An 18251-nucleotide genomic window follows, 5' to 3' on the forward strand; every position below is an offset into this window, starting at 1 on the left:
GCTTAGTATTTTGCATGCTAATTATTAAATACTGTTATTACCAGTAGAGGTCAAATAGGTATACAGTGTTCTGGAGCCTTAGAAACTATATGTTGAAGTACTGTGTGATTCCTTCATTTGCATCTAATTCAGAGGAAAACTACTTGCATAGTGGCTTCATGCTATTTGTGCATGTTGCTTTTATATGCATATAGTATATCCATATTATTTTGGAGGGAGAGTCCCAGTCAATTTAAAATGTTTAGTTTCTCCTATTTGTCAGTGATACCAGAATAGGTATCTTTTACAGCTGCTGCCTGTTCTGGTTCCCCTTTGAGTACTCTGATTGAATGTAAAATCACAGAAAAATCACTCCTTGTTCACTCAGTTTTCCTCTGGGGTGTGCCTTCAGGAGGTGGAGTTGGTATACTTGGCTCATCCACTTGTGTATGTGTGAGGCATGGCCGCAGTTCCTCATTGTAGATGAAAGATCATCAAAGGGTTTTAATTAAAGTCATTGAAATGATGTGGGCAGTGGAAGGAGACAGATGAAGGGAGGAGGACCACATAAAGATAAGCAGGCACTGAGACCTTGTGCATTTGCCATGCTGAATGGTTTTCTTGTGTTTTGAGAATTTCTTCTCAAAGAAAGACAGATCCAGAGTGCTCAGTGCCTCACCCGGAGTTGGCTGTAAAGCTGGGCTCTATAATGGAAATACAGATTATGCTAATTGAGATGAAGTTTTATAGTGCTAATGTGTATTTTACTCTTCTGAGTGGTGAAGTGCAGTCTGGGTCTGAGGGGGCTGACAATGTCTTATTCATATGTAAAATGCTGTGCAGGGTCTGTGGTTTGGGGTGTTTCAAAAGTGCCACAGGAGGGGATTCCTCCATCTGAAAGCAATATTATCTGTGTACACTCATTGCTGATGGAGAGAAGAGTGTGTGAAAGCAGCTTCCCAGTCTCCCTGTGCGGATCCTGCTGGAAGAAGGCAGGAGTGGTGAGAACTTCCGTGGTCCAGTGGGGCAGGATGTGGGGCCAGCATTGCTCTACAGACCTGGAGCTGTGCTGATCCCAGTCAGCTGAGGCAGTGAACAGCTGCTGGGAAAGTAAAAGGTCTTGAAAAGAAACCCATTGCGTCTCTGTGCCTTGGGATTACTTGGAGTTTAGAAGTATTAGACAGAATAAACTCTTGGAATAAGACAGTAAGCCCAGCTGTGTATTAATTATTAGTTTGGACAGCTTTCAAATCGCAGAATCAGGCCTTTGCTGTCTGTGATACTGTCTTCCTTTTAATATCAGCATTTGGCCTTCACATTGCCAAGGGAGATGCATCTTTAATTTGTGAGAGCTCATCTGCTTATCCAACAAGCTGCAGTCATAATCCTCTTTGCCATAATGAATGACTGCTCTGGAAGCGATTACTGCAGGATTTCATACTTTCTTTTCTGCTTATCGAATTCTTTAGTGCTTCTTTTTTGTGAAGAAAATTGTTGCTCATAAATCACAGTAAAGTATCAGGGGCCTGTGACTGCACTAAAATACCGGGGGCACTGCTTCAGAGGTGATAAATCTTGGTCTATCTGGACATGTTGCTAGGACAGGAATGACCCGAGTCCCTTGGCTCCTGTTTGTCAGGTCAGGTGTGCATATGTGTGTGAGCACTGCTTCTGCCTCAAGTTCAGATACCACTAGTTTGAGCCTTTCATTGCTCTAGGTTAAAAAGACTGCTGCAGCTCTATTTTCTATTCTGCTTGGCTTGTGAGAAGACTTGCTGTGCATTTTGGTATATCCATTGCAAATATTATTTTGTGTTTCATCTTCTGTGCACATCTGTTGAAGAATAGCAAAGAAACAGTAGCTCAAATAGACTGCAGCTGCAGCAGCCATCCTTTTCATTTTCACTGTGAGTCAAGATAAATGCTTTTAAAATTACAGCTTTCTAAAGGAACCTTCCTCCTTTAAAGGTTTTTCTCTCTTTTTTTTTTTTTTTTTTTTTTTTTTTTTTTTTTTTTTGTGATCTCATAAATCATTTTTGTTAAATAGACTGGTACTACCAGTGTGATGGAAGTAGTCGATCTGGGAAATTTAGGAAAAGAAATCCAGCTGCTTATTATATTAGGACACTGTAAATGTACAGATTTTTTCCCCCTGGACCTACCTACATTTACAGAGTTTTCTTTTGAACTTACATCAGAGAGATGGGATATAACCAACTATCTACAACCTTGAAAACTAGGCTGATAAGAAAACTAGAGTAGAAAATGTAGCTCTTTGGTATGATGACAATCCAGCAGCAGATACGCCTGCTGATGTTGTTACAGTGAGTATCTAGAAATTGGAGGAAGGCATATTTAGAAACCTGTAAGCCTCATAAGAAATCTTCCCACCTTCCCAGATTATTGCAGTCTCATTTGGCAAACACATGCCTGACTTGTAATGGAAAAGTAGGAAAAAGCGTCATGTCCAGGAGTTTTTATTTGCATTTGGTGTACTGGATCCACAGTGCCCCTTCATACGAATTCATAATGCACGTGTTTGATTGTGAAATACATATATTTCAAGTCATAATTCCTAAGTTTCTAACTCATTTGTAGAAAGTTGCATTTGAGATGGGAAAAAAAAAAAGGAAACAAATTCTTAAGTTGATGTAGATGCAAAAAAAAATTTATTTACGAACATTTAGAAGTACTTCAGCGAGAAAAGAAATACACTATTTTGATCAATATTTTGTGACATCTGGCTTTGTTAATTGATGACGTAAATTACAGCATTCTCAGAGGTGAGCAGACAGCTGAGATGGTCAGTGATCCATCCAGAATGGACCTGTGAAATATTGTGATGCCCCCAGTTCTGCATTTCATGCCAGAGAAAAGGTTGTATCAGAAGAGTTCTGACCAAGTCTAATATAGCTTGTAGTTTGCACCCACAAAAACTTGCAGCGTTTAAAGAAGCCTGTGTGTTTGAGATAAACACAAGAGAGCTCTCTCATGGGAGTAGTAAAGCCTGTGGAAAAGTCTCTTGATTTAGGTTTGTGGATAAGTTCTTGAGACTTCTAAAGAAATGCTGTATAGATTAACATTTTTTTTTAATTACTGGAAAAAAGTTTCTCATTGTTCATTAACAGGGAAGATGCTGTGCTAATTTATGCCACATGCAATGTCCGTAGGGTGACCAAGGATCTAAGTCTCTGCATAATTTCACCCAAGGATATTAACTTCCCCACTGTGCCCAATTAAATTCATCCCCATGTGAATCTGAGAACAAACAGGATAAAATACAAATTTGTTTCTGGAAAACTGTCTAAAGAAAAAAAGGAATTAAATATCTCTCTATTCTTTGGAGGGCATTTACAACTTTTGTAATTAGCAATTAGAGCCAAGAAACAAATGTTGAGATTCAATTCCTTACTGCACCAGGATTTATTTCACATAACCTCAACCATTTAGGATTGCTGGTCAGTGGAAAGGAGAGGAGCCACCTCCAGAGCTCCTTGGGGTGGCACATCTCTGCAGGTGTGACTCTCTGTTAATTGCAGGAGCTTAAATTTGTAGTTTATAGAAATCTCACTTCTAATATGAATTCAGAATGTAGCAACTAATTGGTTTGGTGGAAGCTTTTAGGGTCTTTGTCTCTACTTTTCTGACCTGGGAAGTGAGGACTGTTACTTTGTTGGTCCCTGGCCCCGTATCTGGCAGCTTTCCTGCTCTTCTCGGATAGAATAATTTCACTAAGGTGTGATCACTTCTTTATTTTTTATCCTTTGCTTTTGTTGTTTCTCAAGCTTTTTGTTTGTTTCTCAAGCTAAGTAAACCCTTGTTTTTGTAGTTAGTGTCTGGTGTAAGGTAAAATCTGCTCTTAATTGATAAACAGAAGAGTTGTCACATTCTCTGGGTTTAAGACTTCGGCATACTTATATACAATGCCTAATCTGATTATTACTTTCTAAAAATAGATCTCTCAATCTCCAGGGAAGAAAGCTGCAATGTTGCCTTAAGAAATCAAAAGAGACCAGACAAGAGTTTAGTCATAAATCCTTTTACCTGTGGTCTCCAGATGAAGGACCAATAATTTAGTCTAAAATCCTGAGCTGAATGCAGCTAAGGCCTCAGATGTCACAAGATGTTGCTATCAATCCATTGATCTTTGTGAACTCCTGCTGAAGGATTAGTGTTCATAAATCATTGCCTGGAGAGCTATCTCAAAGTCTCCTTACTCAAGCTTTTGCATTCACTCCTCATGTGCCTGGTTGCTGATTAAAAATTAACCCTTTCATTCCATTTCATATCCTTAGCCTGATTACTCAGTAGAAGGGAGCATAGGAATTTTAATGACATTTAAAATTAGTTAGACTTCTTGTTGCTGAGTTTCCTATTTTGCCTGTGATTTAAACTTGGCTGAAGTCTTGCAGAGCAAATTGTTGTAAATTATTATGGAGGACTCGTTTTCCTGAAGCAGAACGAGCTGTTTACCATTCACAAGCTTGTTCAGCATGATTTTAGCTAACTGTTGGAAAGGTATGAGGACAAGATGTTCCAGATTGAACAATAAAAAACCAAAATGAATCCCAAGCCTCTGATGAACTCTGAGAAAGGACTACTTCCTTGGGTCACTTACTTCAACTCTGCCCTGAGTGTTATCATACTTCAGGAACATTGGATGTGCAAAATGTTGTTGGATTGAACCTTGCTTGAATTGTGTTTGGATATGACCAGCTTGCCTTGAACATAATTCTTGCCAGTGCAGACAGATCATTGTTTCATAGTACCATTTACAGAAGCATGTTTACAACTGGGCTAGGGATGTCTCACTGTGGTTAAGGTGTTTGGTGTAATACTTTAATATGTATTCCAGTGCTTCATCCTCTATACCAAATAGAAGTGATTTTCTGTGCTGCAGGGGTCCTAGCAGACATCTGTGCAAGAAAAACCACATCCAGGTCTTTAGCTGAAGAGAATCTCTGAACTTTCAGTATAGGTATAATTATATATTTTTGCTTTAATTTAAAAATTCAGGAAGTTTAAAGGCAGTAGCTTGTGTGAACATGGCTAGGGATGGCAAAGGTGTAAGCAACCATTTTGGTGCTGCTAACTTGCCACTACCAAGTGGCTGTGATTTTTTTGTCTAGGTTGGGTAGGGAATGTTTAGATGAATGGTCAGCCCTAACTCAGTGGGTTACAGCCCAAGTAAAAGCTACTATGTTATGTACCTGCTCTTTGCTGTCCAGAATGCATTTCCATGGAATGCATTAACTCTGGCCTGAAATTAGGTGTGGTTGGGCAGGAGGAGAGCCGATGGATTAGCTGGGGAGCAGTGTACTTCAGCCAAAAGAAGCAACCATTTTCAGCCTCTCATGCAGAAATCAGACCAAAAAGAAAGAGCAATCAGACCAAAAAGAGGAATATATTTGGCTTATTTCTTTCAAGAAAGAACAGGATCTGATCCTCAACCGGAGTCTCACCATACTGCTGCCAGTGCATACTGTTTCCTCCTCAGTAGGAAAACTTGCATCCCAATAGGAGGAATGAATGATGTATGTCAGCTTTAAGCAATGCTGTATTAGGGAATTTTTTTCTTTGTGCATTAGACCAGTGTAATGAAAAGTCAAATATGAATGTGTCCTCAGAACCTTTCTCAAATATTTGTAATATGAGACTTAATTTAAGAGGCAGTGAACAAAGGGAGATTTTTTACATCTGGCTTTTGTTATCGTGCCAGTAATTAGAGTAGTCCAAAAAATGTAAATTAAATGTTGCCAAGTAGGGAAGCAGTTGCTAGATAGCAGCCAGGTACCTTTTAATATACAGAAGTCTTGGAAACTGGAGCCTCAGACATCTATGAGATAGTAGAATCATAGTGATAGAGATGGCTGCTGAATGCAGGCACCCATCTTTGAAATGCCACTTGTTTGTCTCTCTCAGTGCTGAGGAAGGAGTGGCAGTTATTTTGTGTGTCTCTTCCAGCAAAATCTCCTCTGGGACTTAATTCCACACAGACTTGTGAGAATTGTTTGATTTGCCCTTCTGACACTGTAAGAAAGTCACCTTTATTGCTTTCAGTCTCCAAAACTCTCGGTTCCCATTATTTCTGTCTGACCCCCTTTCACTTTGTCTAGGTAGTTGCAGTGCTCACATTCATTTTAGGCCAGTGATCTCCCAATAAAAGTGCTACCATGTCCCCATCTCAGTTTTTTGTAGCTCCTGATAGGGAGAGGCAGAAATTGTATTTATGGAGCTTCTTATATTCAGTATTTTCTCCAGAGGTCTCCAGTTCTGGGATAGGGTCTTTGAAGGTTACCAAGTGCATTAGAAATGCCTTCTTGCCAAGGAGAGGTGACAGATTAAGCCCGGCTCACGTGTGCATGTAAATGATCTTCAGTATTCTTGTCCTAAGTGTGCAGTAACTCAAAGGTCAGATTCCTGCTCTTGGTACTGGTGGATCTAAATGAAGTTTTCTGGAAGTTGAAGCTGTGCACAGATGCTTCTGTTCTGAGATGATTTAAAGCCTACACACTCCTCTCTATGTATGCACAGCTGATTATTGTGTTGATAAGTAGGACTGTTTATCTTCCTCTTTTGAGAAATTGAAATTTGGTGCCTAGATAGCATCCTCTACAAACTGCCTTATTAGATTCATAACTTGTGGTTCCATACATAGTTTAGCAAGATGGGCCAAGGCTGCATTTTTGACAAATCAAATCATTCCTGGGGATGGAACAAAGGTCTTGTTTTCACACCTCTTGTATTTAAGTAGCAAACTCATGATTCATCCTGTTGCTCACACTCCTGGCTAAATTCAGGGGATTCATGTTCTTGCGGCACTTGCAGTATTAACACTACCCTTGAATCATTAAAGACACTGAATGCTGCTGATCTTAAAGGTCTTTTACAACCTAGACAATTCTAAATTTCTTTGTCAGCTGCTTCACACTGTTGGTGTGCATGAACGTGATCTTCTGAACAATTCTTGGAGCCATGCATATGCAGTACTTATCATTAGATTATAATTAGCCATAATTATGTATGGAGATCAGCCCAAGCCATAAAATGTAGATTTAGATATTTACTATGCTAATAAGATTTGGTAGGATAAAGGGCTTGATTTTTTTAAATTTTCACTTCCACAATGGTGTGACAGATCCTTAGCAAAAGTGGTTTTAAAATTAGTAGAGCTGCAGTTAACCCTCCATACTACAGTTCTTCTTACTGCAGATTGCTATAGGTTAGGTTCAGGCCCGAAAGGTTTTGTTATTGGCATAATGAAGCACTGCCTTAGAGGAGCTGAGATGGTAGAAAATGTGTTGCAGGAGCTCTGAGAGGTTAAGTGTGTCCACAGACATGCCAGAAAGTGTTTTGAACTATATAAAAACATACCTGATAGTTGTTCACTTAAGGACAGTTGTACAAACAGTGCAGGTGGGATTTCTGCTGAGGAAAGGGGAATATTCACCTTTATTTTGATGCTGCAGTAAAATTCCAGGCACAAGTACTTTCCAGGTGTGCACAGATGTGCTGTGTACAGTTGTACCAGGGAGTGCTGTTCCTGCCATCAATAAATTGGAAACCAAGTGCAGTGTTGCTATGCTAACTCCAAAGTCTGATTCTAAAGGCTTTATTGAAAAAACAAAACAAATTAAGTAATACTGGAAGTGATAAAATAGGCTTAATCGCCTCTATGATTAAGGCTCTACATTAGCATTTAGCTTTTGCTGGGGAGATAGCTTTTTCTACTATCTGTTTACATCTGGAAACAAATCTTTCATGTTGTGTAAATAATTTAATCTTTGTTACTGCTACTGCTGCATATAGTGTTGATACCTGCTGGCTAAGTGAAATAGAAAGGGATGGATACACTTATGCACTGTACTTTTTACTGTATTTAATGGAAATGAAAAGTGAAATAAGTTAGGGAACACCACACTAGAATTGTTATTTTTCTTCATTTTAGAACAAAGCATCAGTGTTGCAGGACCTCAGTTTAACGCAGTCTAATGAGCTGGATACACTAAAATGTTCTTCTCTTCCTTTCCCCCTGCTGTGGTGTTTTAATGTGCTTTGCTCTTGAGAAGAAGGCTTCATTTTGGAAAGGTTTCTTTATTGAGGAAGGGGCTACAAAATTACTTTTTAAATTACTCTGGACACAGTTCTGGTACAAGAGCATGGAGGGGGACGAGGTGGACAGGAGCTCAGTAATTAGAACGGCTGCTGGATGTATCACATCCTCACTTGAATGTTTTAATCCTAGAGCCACTTCCAGGCTGTGGAAACTGATATTACTGTGAATTATTTTTAAAGTTTTCACTTTTTAAAACACATTGTCAGTTAGCTTTTAAAAAGGCTCATTAGCACAGAAATGGGGGAAACTTGTCTGCATGACTAAAAATGCTCAGAATTTTATCAGGTGTTTAAATGTGTCAAATAAAATTATTGCCTCTACTAACATTACTGTCCTAATTGTGAAGAAAATTGAAGCCAGTTTGTTTACTGAGTACGTCTGCCTCCTTACACAAGACCTGTGGAATCCGTCTGCTTAGGAAAAAAGCAACTCAGCATGTTATTAGATAATTACCTCCTATTGAAAAATAGATATGAAGTGAGTAAAGGAATCAATTATGTTTCCAGATTGGACTGTGTACAGTTTTCTGTGGTTTATATTGCTTGATGTATCAGTTATTATATTAGGCCTCAATATTAAAACATTACTGGACTCTATTCTCTGACTTGGCTTGAAGCCCATGCTAAGATGTCTGCAAGTGGTACAGCTCATTGTTCTAGGACACTTCAATAGTTATCTGGTTACAAAATGAGGCAAGAGGTGATAAAAGCATGCCTGACTTGGCTTAACATGATGTTCCCAGCAGGAACATATCTTTTTTCCCTTTTTTTTTTTGGTTATGTCTTAATCAAACGTTGATGAGACAGATCTTCCCCTGCTGTGATGCTGGATGTGGGTGTCTGACAGCCTGATGCTCCTTCTGTAGTTCCCAGGGCACACTGGGGCAGGAGAGTGATAGCAAAGGATGACGTGGGCCATGTGAGATAAGAAGCACAGCAAGCTCTTGCTTTCTTCCTGACTATAGAAGGTGGAGTTGAATGTCTTCTTACTGGCTTTTATGGCCACAGAGTTCTAACTTGAAGCTGATGGTCTGTATCCCTGCTGGGGCTCAGGCCAGCAACTCTCCTGAAAAATTTGTCATCCAAAATGCTCCTTGATCAGGCCTTTGACAAAGCCTTTGGTTTGAAAACCAGCTGGTCTTTAATAGTATAACACAATGCATGTTGTTCTGTGGATCAGTCAAATTCCCAGTTGTAATATGTAAAGCTAAATTGTGGCAAGAAGGGCAGCAGTGTTTGATTGTATGGTATTGTGATATTGTAGTGAGTGTGTTGTGTACTGATGAGTATCTGTTCTGGGAGAAACAGAAGAGTTAGCCCAAAAGCTTTAAAATCATGCAATTTAATATGAAGCTTCTGTGTACATCTGTGTTTAGGCTGAGAGAGGCTCAGACATTGCCTCTCAGAGGTGCTGATTATAGGAATCCATTCAACCCCTTCCTGGTAATCAGAGAAGCAGGTGTCTGGCACTGCTGAAAATTGGGTTGCTTTGGTCCTCATGCTTGAATTTTTGTGCACCCAAACTGAGAGTTGTTGCATAACAACTTTTAAAAGGGAGCTTTCATTTTCAGTATAAGCTCTTGTAATGGCTAGGGAAAGGAAAATCAAGAGTTAAGTGACAACACTGTCTAGAATCCTATGACCTGTCAGAAAATCTTTTCTTGCTGTAGGTATTGCAATTACTTTCTGCTAGCCAGTGTTGCTAACCTGTACTAATTTCAATTTCCCCTTGCAGTAATGCGTAGAAATCCATTCGGGATGGACATTTGCTGTCGGAAAGGATCCAGAAGCCCACTTCAGGAACTGTACAATCCCACCCAGGTGAGTGTCTTCTGGCTATAATTAAGCTTCCCAATCCAGCATACAGTCTCTTGATAATATTTTGGTCTAGTTTTCTTATTTACATGCAACAGCTGCCTTCATTCGGGAAAGCTAATCCTGGAACCAGCAGGGTTTAGCTATAACCTTCTACAGTTTGAGTTAAAAGCCTGATTTTTAAAGGCTTTTAGTCATCTTAATGATGTGAACGCCTCCAAAATATTTTCATAGGTACCCAAAAGCCTTAAAAGGATACCTAGATAGAAGCCGAGGCATTGTGTTGACACAGACTGGCAGGGTGGGGTGAGAGAATGTGACATGATCTACATGAGACAAGGAGTGCAGTAAGACTGTAAATTGCAATAATAATACATGAATATCATTTATATGACTTTCAGGTAGCCAGCTGCCTTTCCTGTCCTGGTCCATGGCTTTTATGGAGTCTAGACAAACTGTAGCTCATGTTCTTCCTTATACTGTGTGCTGTTCAACACCTGACTGTCTTGATGGGAGCTTAGGACTTCAGAGCAGTAACCTCAGTTATTGCTCTTCTTGTGACAAGCAGCATAAGAAAACTACCTGAAATTCATGTTCCTGTTTGCTCCTCTAGATCAGTTTATTCCCTACATGTGGCCTGAATTGGCACATTCAGGAGAAGCATTTCCTGTTGGCAGCTGAGAGGAAGTGCTGCCATTGAGAGAAAATGCCAGCTGACTATTAAACATATTTATTAAAGTTTAACAACCACCTATTATATATTTATCCATCAATGAATACATTGAGTTTCACTAAATTGGCTATTAGGGAAAGTGACTATCCCAGTAAATCTAACTTGTTAGATTTAACAAGGCAATAAATGTTTTAAATACTATTTGATTATGAAGAGACTCACTATATACTGTGCAAAACGAAGTCTGAGGGATTTAAAGTATTTACATAAAGAATTGACAGCAACCCAAAGATATGTGATATCGGTTATGAAGTGCAGTAAAGCTCCATTTGCTTGTTAATGTTGTTTTTATGAACACAGGCTGACTGTCTAATTCAATTCAAATTCTGGGCATGGCTGGGAACATAAGTTTGTCATTCTGTTATACTGCCCTTTATTGACCATTATGGGAGTCAGCATTGCATAAATGGGAAGCGCATGCAGAAGCCCTGAAGAAGTGCTGCAGAGGAAAACTATTAGAGTTTGCATGTCAAATTTAAAGACTCTTTGCAGATGTTCAAGAGGAGAAGGTAAGGGAAAAGAGACTAGCTCAGTAATTAGTCTCTCTAGAGTCTGCTGTGTGTCAGTCAAGACCTTTTGCCCTTTAACATTATTAAAGGCCAAGCTGTAGGAAAGAAACATCCCCATCCGCTGAAGGGCCATAATCCCAGAGCTCTTGCAAACTTGGTCAACTGAAAAGATTTCCTGAGCTTCTTGAAGCAGGAGACATAGCTGGCAGCTCCTTCCTTTCTGTGTACCCTGACCAAGTGAACCATTAGCATCCCTTTCTGGGCTCACCTGTGAGCCAGCCAATGTCAATGTTTGAGGGAGTTCAACAGCTCCGGCAGCTGATATTGAACTAAAGATGTTTGTTGTTATTGATGTTTTTTATGAAGAAGTATTTCCATCAGCTTGCTGATACCCATTTTTATGAAGCTTTTAATTTTTGTTTCTTTCTTTGTTTTTATGTTGCTTGGTTTTGGAAGGGGTTTTGTGTGCTGCCCTCAGTACAAGAGGAACAGACAAATGAGTGTGTGCAATCTGGGAAAAAGTAACAAGAAAAGGGAGTGAGTAGAGGCTGCCAGAGGAAACAAGAAGTTGGAGATGACACCTAGAATACTTCATAAGCTATATGGTTCATCTGTTTTGTTTTTTTTTTTTTTTTTTTTCAGTTGTGCCCAAAGAGGTCTCACCTTTCTTAAGGTAGCAGATTAGATAAACTGTTGTATATTTTGGCAGGAGGGTGCTTGTTCCACAAGGGGACACCTGTACTTGCATGGGTGGGGAGATGGAGATCAGATCTCTCATGTTTCCTTGCTGAAGCAGTTGCAATCAGTCTTTTGTAAAGTCAGCTCAGGAGTCAGTATATAATAAATATGCAAGAAGAAAAGGCCAGCTGGATGGAAGCTCTAGGGGAAGGTGTCCCTGCTCATGGCAGTTGGAACAAGATGATCTTTGAGATTTCTTCCACCCCAAACCAATATTTAATTTTACAAAGACATTTTTGGCCAAAATCTTTCTTACTAATCTAGGTGATGTGAACAGTTAGATCTTTAACTTGTGACTATCAGAACCTGTTGGACTCCTGATGTTGTGAGTTCACGTTTCTCTCCTGGGTGCCAGTGGCTGTGTGTGTCATCACAGAAACTCTCTGGCACTCAGCTTTGCTGCCTCAGAGCAGCAGCAGAGCTGATTGAGCAGATATTTGAAGTTCAAAGTAATATGTGCAATTTAAACACCAAGCTTAGGCTACTGAAAGATGCCCTGGAGCTATGGTTTTGGATTACTACAAGCTAGGTGTAGCTGTGATTTTTTTAAAGGGTAGGAAACTTTAAATTTGAGGTGTCTTAAGGGCCCATTCTGCCTTGCATTCTGTGTGCTCCTGGCTGTTCCCTGCCTGGGGAGGTAAGAGTTTGGCCATTGATTGAAATAGGTGTCAGATAGGGTCAATACCCACTGGGATTTCGGTTGCTGTAGTTTAACATGAATAAGGTTTTTCTACTCTGTGTTTAATATCAAGTTGCACTGCCCTCATAAAACCAGATGGAGACAGGTTGATTTACACTAGCTGAGAGTTTGACTGTGGTTATTTAATATGTTGACATAAAACAGCCTCTCTGATGCTGGCCTGTTGTTTCCTTCTATGGAGTTACTTGAGTTGTTTGCAGACACCATCATTTGTCTCTTGAATAATTTTTTGGCCTTGTGAATGATTGTGAAAAGGAAAGGGAAAAAGAAGAGAAGGAAATAATAAAAAATAACAATAGTAGAAAAAAAAAGGCAGACGAAGATTTGGCTTCAGGAAATTCAAATGTAGCAATGATCTGAAGGTGATTGAATGGGTCATTTGGTGATTTGTATGAGCTGAATGTTAGGATTGCAGTCAGATTTTCAGAGGGTTAATTGTAATTGTTCCTATGTTGAGTGGAGAAAGAGAGGATAAATGGATAGAGATAGCACTTAAATTAGGACTTGAGAAAATGTCCATAACAAAGCCCATGTGGGATTTATGCCTTAGCTGGGTGTCTGGCCTTGTGATTATTGTAAAAGTAAGAATAACACGTTTGCTCTTTTGCCTGTGGTAATAAAGCAGAAAATGGGAAGTGCATTTGTCTGTGGACAAAAGATTTCTTCTCTAGGGCTTTCACTGCAAGATTTTTCATGGGCACTAATATACCATGAGGGAAAGAAAAGTCAATATAACTGAACTGGATTTACACTGAGTAAGTGAATTTCCAGGCTTCCTCATACACAGCAGGCGATGTGCAGCACATCTTAGACCCTGTTATCTGTTGTTTTGTCTTTCATTTTTAGGTGGAGGTTTAGTACTAAGCTGCAGAGATACCAGTGGCAAAATTTGAGGGCTGAAATGGATTGTTTATTTTATTGAGTTTATTAAAAAGCCATGTAATTATAAATGGAAAGAGAAGGAGGATTCAATCACAAAACAAATGGCAAAGGAGAGAATCTAGATATAAATGAACACAGATGAAGGGCCCTGCAGGAATGTGACACAAACACACATTTTATCTTTGGTAGATTTAGTGGGGTTTTTATTGAATATGAAACCCCAGGAATTTAAGAATGTGGGAAAACTAAATACTTGCAAGACATATTCTTAGAAGACAACATATGCAACTGTGTCTTATAATTTACATGGCTGTGTACAGCCCCACTGCTCCAAGAATAACATAATTGTGGGTCAGCCCTTGAGCTGCAGTCACCAGAAGTTCAGAATTGTGTAACATTGCTCACACTTTCATGGTTAACATTGATCTATTCGGTGCAGAGAGTGTGCTGCTGAATTACAAGAAACTTCAAACCAAAATAGAAATCTTAGAGGAATGAGAAATAATTGCATCTTTAATGTTAGATTTTTGTCTTCTAGTTGTCAAGATGAACATTTAATTCTCATTAAATGCAAGTAGCACCATTGCTTAGTCTAATTGTCTAGACTTCTGAGAGGAACACAGGAGAGATAAAGTTCTGTATCCATCAGATAGAGATGGATCAAATGCATCAAATCCAAGGATGAGTTTGTTTCAGTTTCTAGTTTGACATTGCCTAAGTCATGAATCCACCTGACTGTTTTGCTGAATGTTTGCCTGTTTACCAATTTCTTTTTGTCAAGAAGAGGTGTCTGCTTTTGCTGTAGGTGGAACCAGATCTAGTGATTTGCTAAAACTGATGAGACAGAGCTGTAGACCAGGTGTTTGTTGCCTCTGCATTATGAAATTATATTGGACTGGTTTATTGCAGTCATTCCAAAATGAGCCATTGCTTTTATTATATTTTCCCCCTTCTCTCCTTCCCACCAGGAGAAGGGAACTAAGTGAACTGTTGCCTTGCAGGCAGTGTTTATACATCCTCAGTCTCTTCAGGCCACAAATGTTTTTTGGGACCTGCCCTGTGATTATCTGTGGCTTAGACTGCCTGGATAGCACCAGCAAATCCCAGCCTAGTTCAGCCCACATCACCCACCTGGGTTGTAGTTTGCTGTCTTCAATTGATTTCCACTCCCTAGGATGACTCTAGGGGCTATACCCATTCCTGGAGAGAGGTTTGTGGTGAGCTTTGTGGTCTGAGCTCTGTGTACACATTATCCACAGCACTTCGTACCAAAGGTTCCAGGGCTTAGGACCTGGTATTGCTGTCCTTGGTGAGCCTGAGGCTCTGAGCACTGTGCAGTTTGTTTCAGTATGCTCTGGCTCCTCATTCTCCTGAACACAGCAGCCAAAGAGCAGGCATTGAGTAGGATGAGAGGTCCAGTTCACCTGGTAGTTTGTTTTCAGCAGCAAGTGACCAGACTACAAGAAAGATAAAAAATTCATGATACTCTTCCAGAGCACAACCTGTGGGTCATGAGTGTCCTGAGTCAGACTTGCATTTTTGTCAGCTATATCATGCAAGAAAAGCCTGTGATGACTGCCAGTTACTATACCAGTCAGAAAGGGGAGGAAAAAAAGTAGATCTCTAAAGTTACTTGCCAATTCCAGTAAGACAAGAAAATTACACCAGCACTGTGCACCAGTGCTATCCATTATTTTTTCTCCAATTTTCATGTAGATATGTTCAGGGTTTCAGGTTTCTTCCTTGTGACAGCCATATAGCTGTCCTGGGAAGTGAACTTCTGAATCCGAGAAACAGTAGTGCAGTTTATCTGAAGAATAGTATGTTAGAAGTTATTGATGCTTTGCAAGCGAGTCATAAATATGTATGTGTCCTTTTCAAGGGCAAGAAGTGGCCCAGAGTTTCTACCAGTACTGAAAACATATGTTGTGTGATTGATGCTGATCTTTGTAGGCAAATCTGTGCAGATGATAACAGCATGGTAAGTACTGCTCATAATCACAGTATTTGATTGATCATAGATTAAAAACTCCTTAATAGGAAAGGTACAGCATGGAGACATGAGGGAGAACAGTTGACGTGCAATGCCAAGCTTTAGGTACCTACTCCTGTTGGTAAACAACAACTTCATATGTAATTAGCCTCATTTGCTGCAGCAAAATGCCTGCTGATGAAAGAGGAGATAATTGATTTACTCCGTGGATGACTTCTTATGCAGAGACATTACTTAACTGTCGTGCTTGGAAGTCATAAAACAGCAGCTGGCCTGGGATGAAATATTACATTAACCTGAGCAGAAAAATTGCACTAGTGAGAATGCTTTGTTATTAATTACTGATTACAAACGATAAGAGCTGGTTTTAGATGTGAGGAAATGACCTGGGGAGGGGAAGGTTTCAGGTATGGTGTGCTTCATAGATCATTCACTGTGACATGATGGATACCTTTGTAAGTCAAGAGGAATTAATCAGACAAGTATGTACAGTAACTACCAGCACTCAAGGCTAGAATTATCCCCAGGACATGCTCATTCAAGTTCCTGCCGTGCATTAGGTTGAATTTTTGGGCACCTGTGTTAAATAAAAGACTTGTTACCTGCACGAAATGAAAGAAAATAGTGTCACTCAAAGTAGCTCAGATTTCCAAGATAGAAAAAAAAAAATAATAATTTCTCCAGTCCTTGATTTGTATTTTATTCTTTTGAGAACATGTGAGTTTTACTATAAAAGATATCTGGAGGCATAAAAGTATGAGAGGAAAGGTTTAATAATACAAAAGATGTGGCCAAAACCAAAAGGGTTTTATGTTGTGAAGAAGAAAGAGTATAGCACAGCTATTCAAAACTCTCTTAGACAAGCACTTGGACAGCTGGGTGGAGAGAAGAGCTGGACTCCAGTACTCCAACCTGGTGCCATTCAGTGGCTTTTTGTGTTTAATTGTCTCCAAATCAGACCTCTGGAGACCTGAACCATGTTGGGTCAGTCAAATGCTTGCTTTGAACTCAGTAATATTCAGATTGGACACCTTGCCTGCCTCTTTCTCTGCAAGAAATTCCTCTTTTTTCATCCCCATTTTTAAGTTTTCGACCTGAAAAACTGGGTAGTCATACTTCAGAATGGAGGGTGATATGGCAGTTTGGAGGAAGCAAAGGGCAGTGGGAGGATGTCAGTAATGAGCACAGATTTATGCCCCTGATCCCTGCAGAGCAGAGTGTCTCCTTTCTGTCTGTGCTCCAGGCATCCAAAACCATCCCAGTGCTCCAGCATCACTGGCTAAATTGCTATATCCCAATGTTTACAGCCTAGACCTTGTAAGCTGTAGCCTCTCTTGCTTGTTTTTGGTGCTAGTAGTTTTGGGGTAGCTTTCTCAGTTGTCTGAAGGGAAGTAGTAGCTGTGTTTGGTTAAACATCTGCCTTCTTTTCTCTGTGTTGGGTAATTTTTTTTAGTTGAAGAGGTTTCTTAACTGCAGCAGAGTTGTTGCCCACTTGTGACAGGGCCAGATGATCTCTTTAAATCCTGAGAGTCCAGCTGTAACCTCCCTTTCCCCTGAGGGACCGTAATGTTACAACAGATGTAACTACAAAAATCAGGGAATACAGATATACACTCTGTCTACTCATGCTTGTAATTCTTATTTACTTTAATTTTAAGGTGGGACAGAAGAAGTTGGTAAAATTGCAATTAGTTTCAAGAGATTAAGTTCCTCAAGTCCCATTTTTGCAGACTTAACTGTATCTAATGCAGAACCTCAAGCTGTATAAAATGGCCTGTAATATCCATTGATATTGTATGTAATGTCAATATGTACTATTCATTCACTTTTTTACTTTGTACAATATGAATTAACCTCAATAATGTAATGAGCTGCACCTTACCAAAGCTTTCTTCAGTAGAAGTACAATAATCTGCTTTTCTGTTTATGTAGAGAGATTCAGGAATGTTTCTGTGTGAATTCCATAGATGTAGCAAGATGAACATAACATACAGCCCTTTGAAAGATGAGACTGCACGAGCCAGTGTGCCTTTTGGGATTTCTGCACTAAGGAAATACATAGTACTGTGGGGAGACAGGCTGTAGCATTTTTGTACAAGTGTGTAAATCAGCAAATCAAGCAGATTATTTAAGGACACTTTCTAAGGAAGTTTTCTTTTAATTGAAGTATGTGGGCAAGTGTAAGGTGGGTCAAGCCAGGTGCTGTAGTCCAATCCATACTTACTGCACTCCAAGAGGTGGCTTCCCCTGCAGTGAGTCTGCTCTACATGCTGTTATGGACAGGGCTGAAGAGCAAGGTCAGCTGGAAAATACAGGATGGATAAAAGCAATTGTGAGTTTGGGCTGTGTTCTTCCAATTGTAGTAGGTGGGAGCACTGGGTTTGGCTCGGAGTTAATCTCACAGGGGTGTGTGTGTGTGTGTGTGTGTGGGCAGTGATGGACTTGAGGTGATGCAGTTGTTCATCCCACACTGGGCAGGTCATGTATTCAGGTGACACAGTGCAAAGAGTGTCTTCAGTCTCTCCTGTTCATACTGCCATGCATTCTGAAACTAAACAGAAGAAACGAGCAGGATTTCAGGCTGGCAGGCTCTGCATTAAGCCTCTGTTAGGATGATCTGAGGATATAACAGAATAACAGCCACGGCTGATTTAAGACCCTGTGTGCTCACCTGTTGATCTAGTAAAACAAGGAGAAAATTCTGCCTTTCCCTGACAATCTTGTTTGGTGACATCAAACTCTTTGTGACAGCAGTAATTAACAGTTCACTGAATCCAGGGTACAAAC

General features: G+C 39.9%; 1 protein-coding gene across 2 annotated transcripts in view; it reads left to right on the forward strand.

The window, feature by feature from the left end:
• Window positions 1-18251, forward strand: part of CHST11 (carbohydrate sulfotransferase 11) — a 157796-nt gene that overhangs the window by 56069 nt on the left and 83476 nt on the right. For both annotated transcript variants that reach the window (XM_021536195.3, XM_077783370.1), the window contains exon 2: window positions 9830-9915. In XM_021536195.3, the coding sequence (XP_021391870.1) occupies window positions 9830-9915 (86 nt within the window). The remainder of the gene's footprint in view (window positions 1-9829; window positions 9916-18251) is intronic.

This window comes from Lonchura striata, chromosome 5, assembly GCF_046129695.1.
Source record: "Lonchura striata isolate bLonStr1 chromosome 5, bLonStr1.mat, whole genome shotgun sequence".
NCBI classification, from domain to species: Eukaryota; Metazoa; Chordata; class Aves; order Passeriformes; family Estrildidae; genus Lonchura; species Lonchura striata.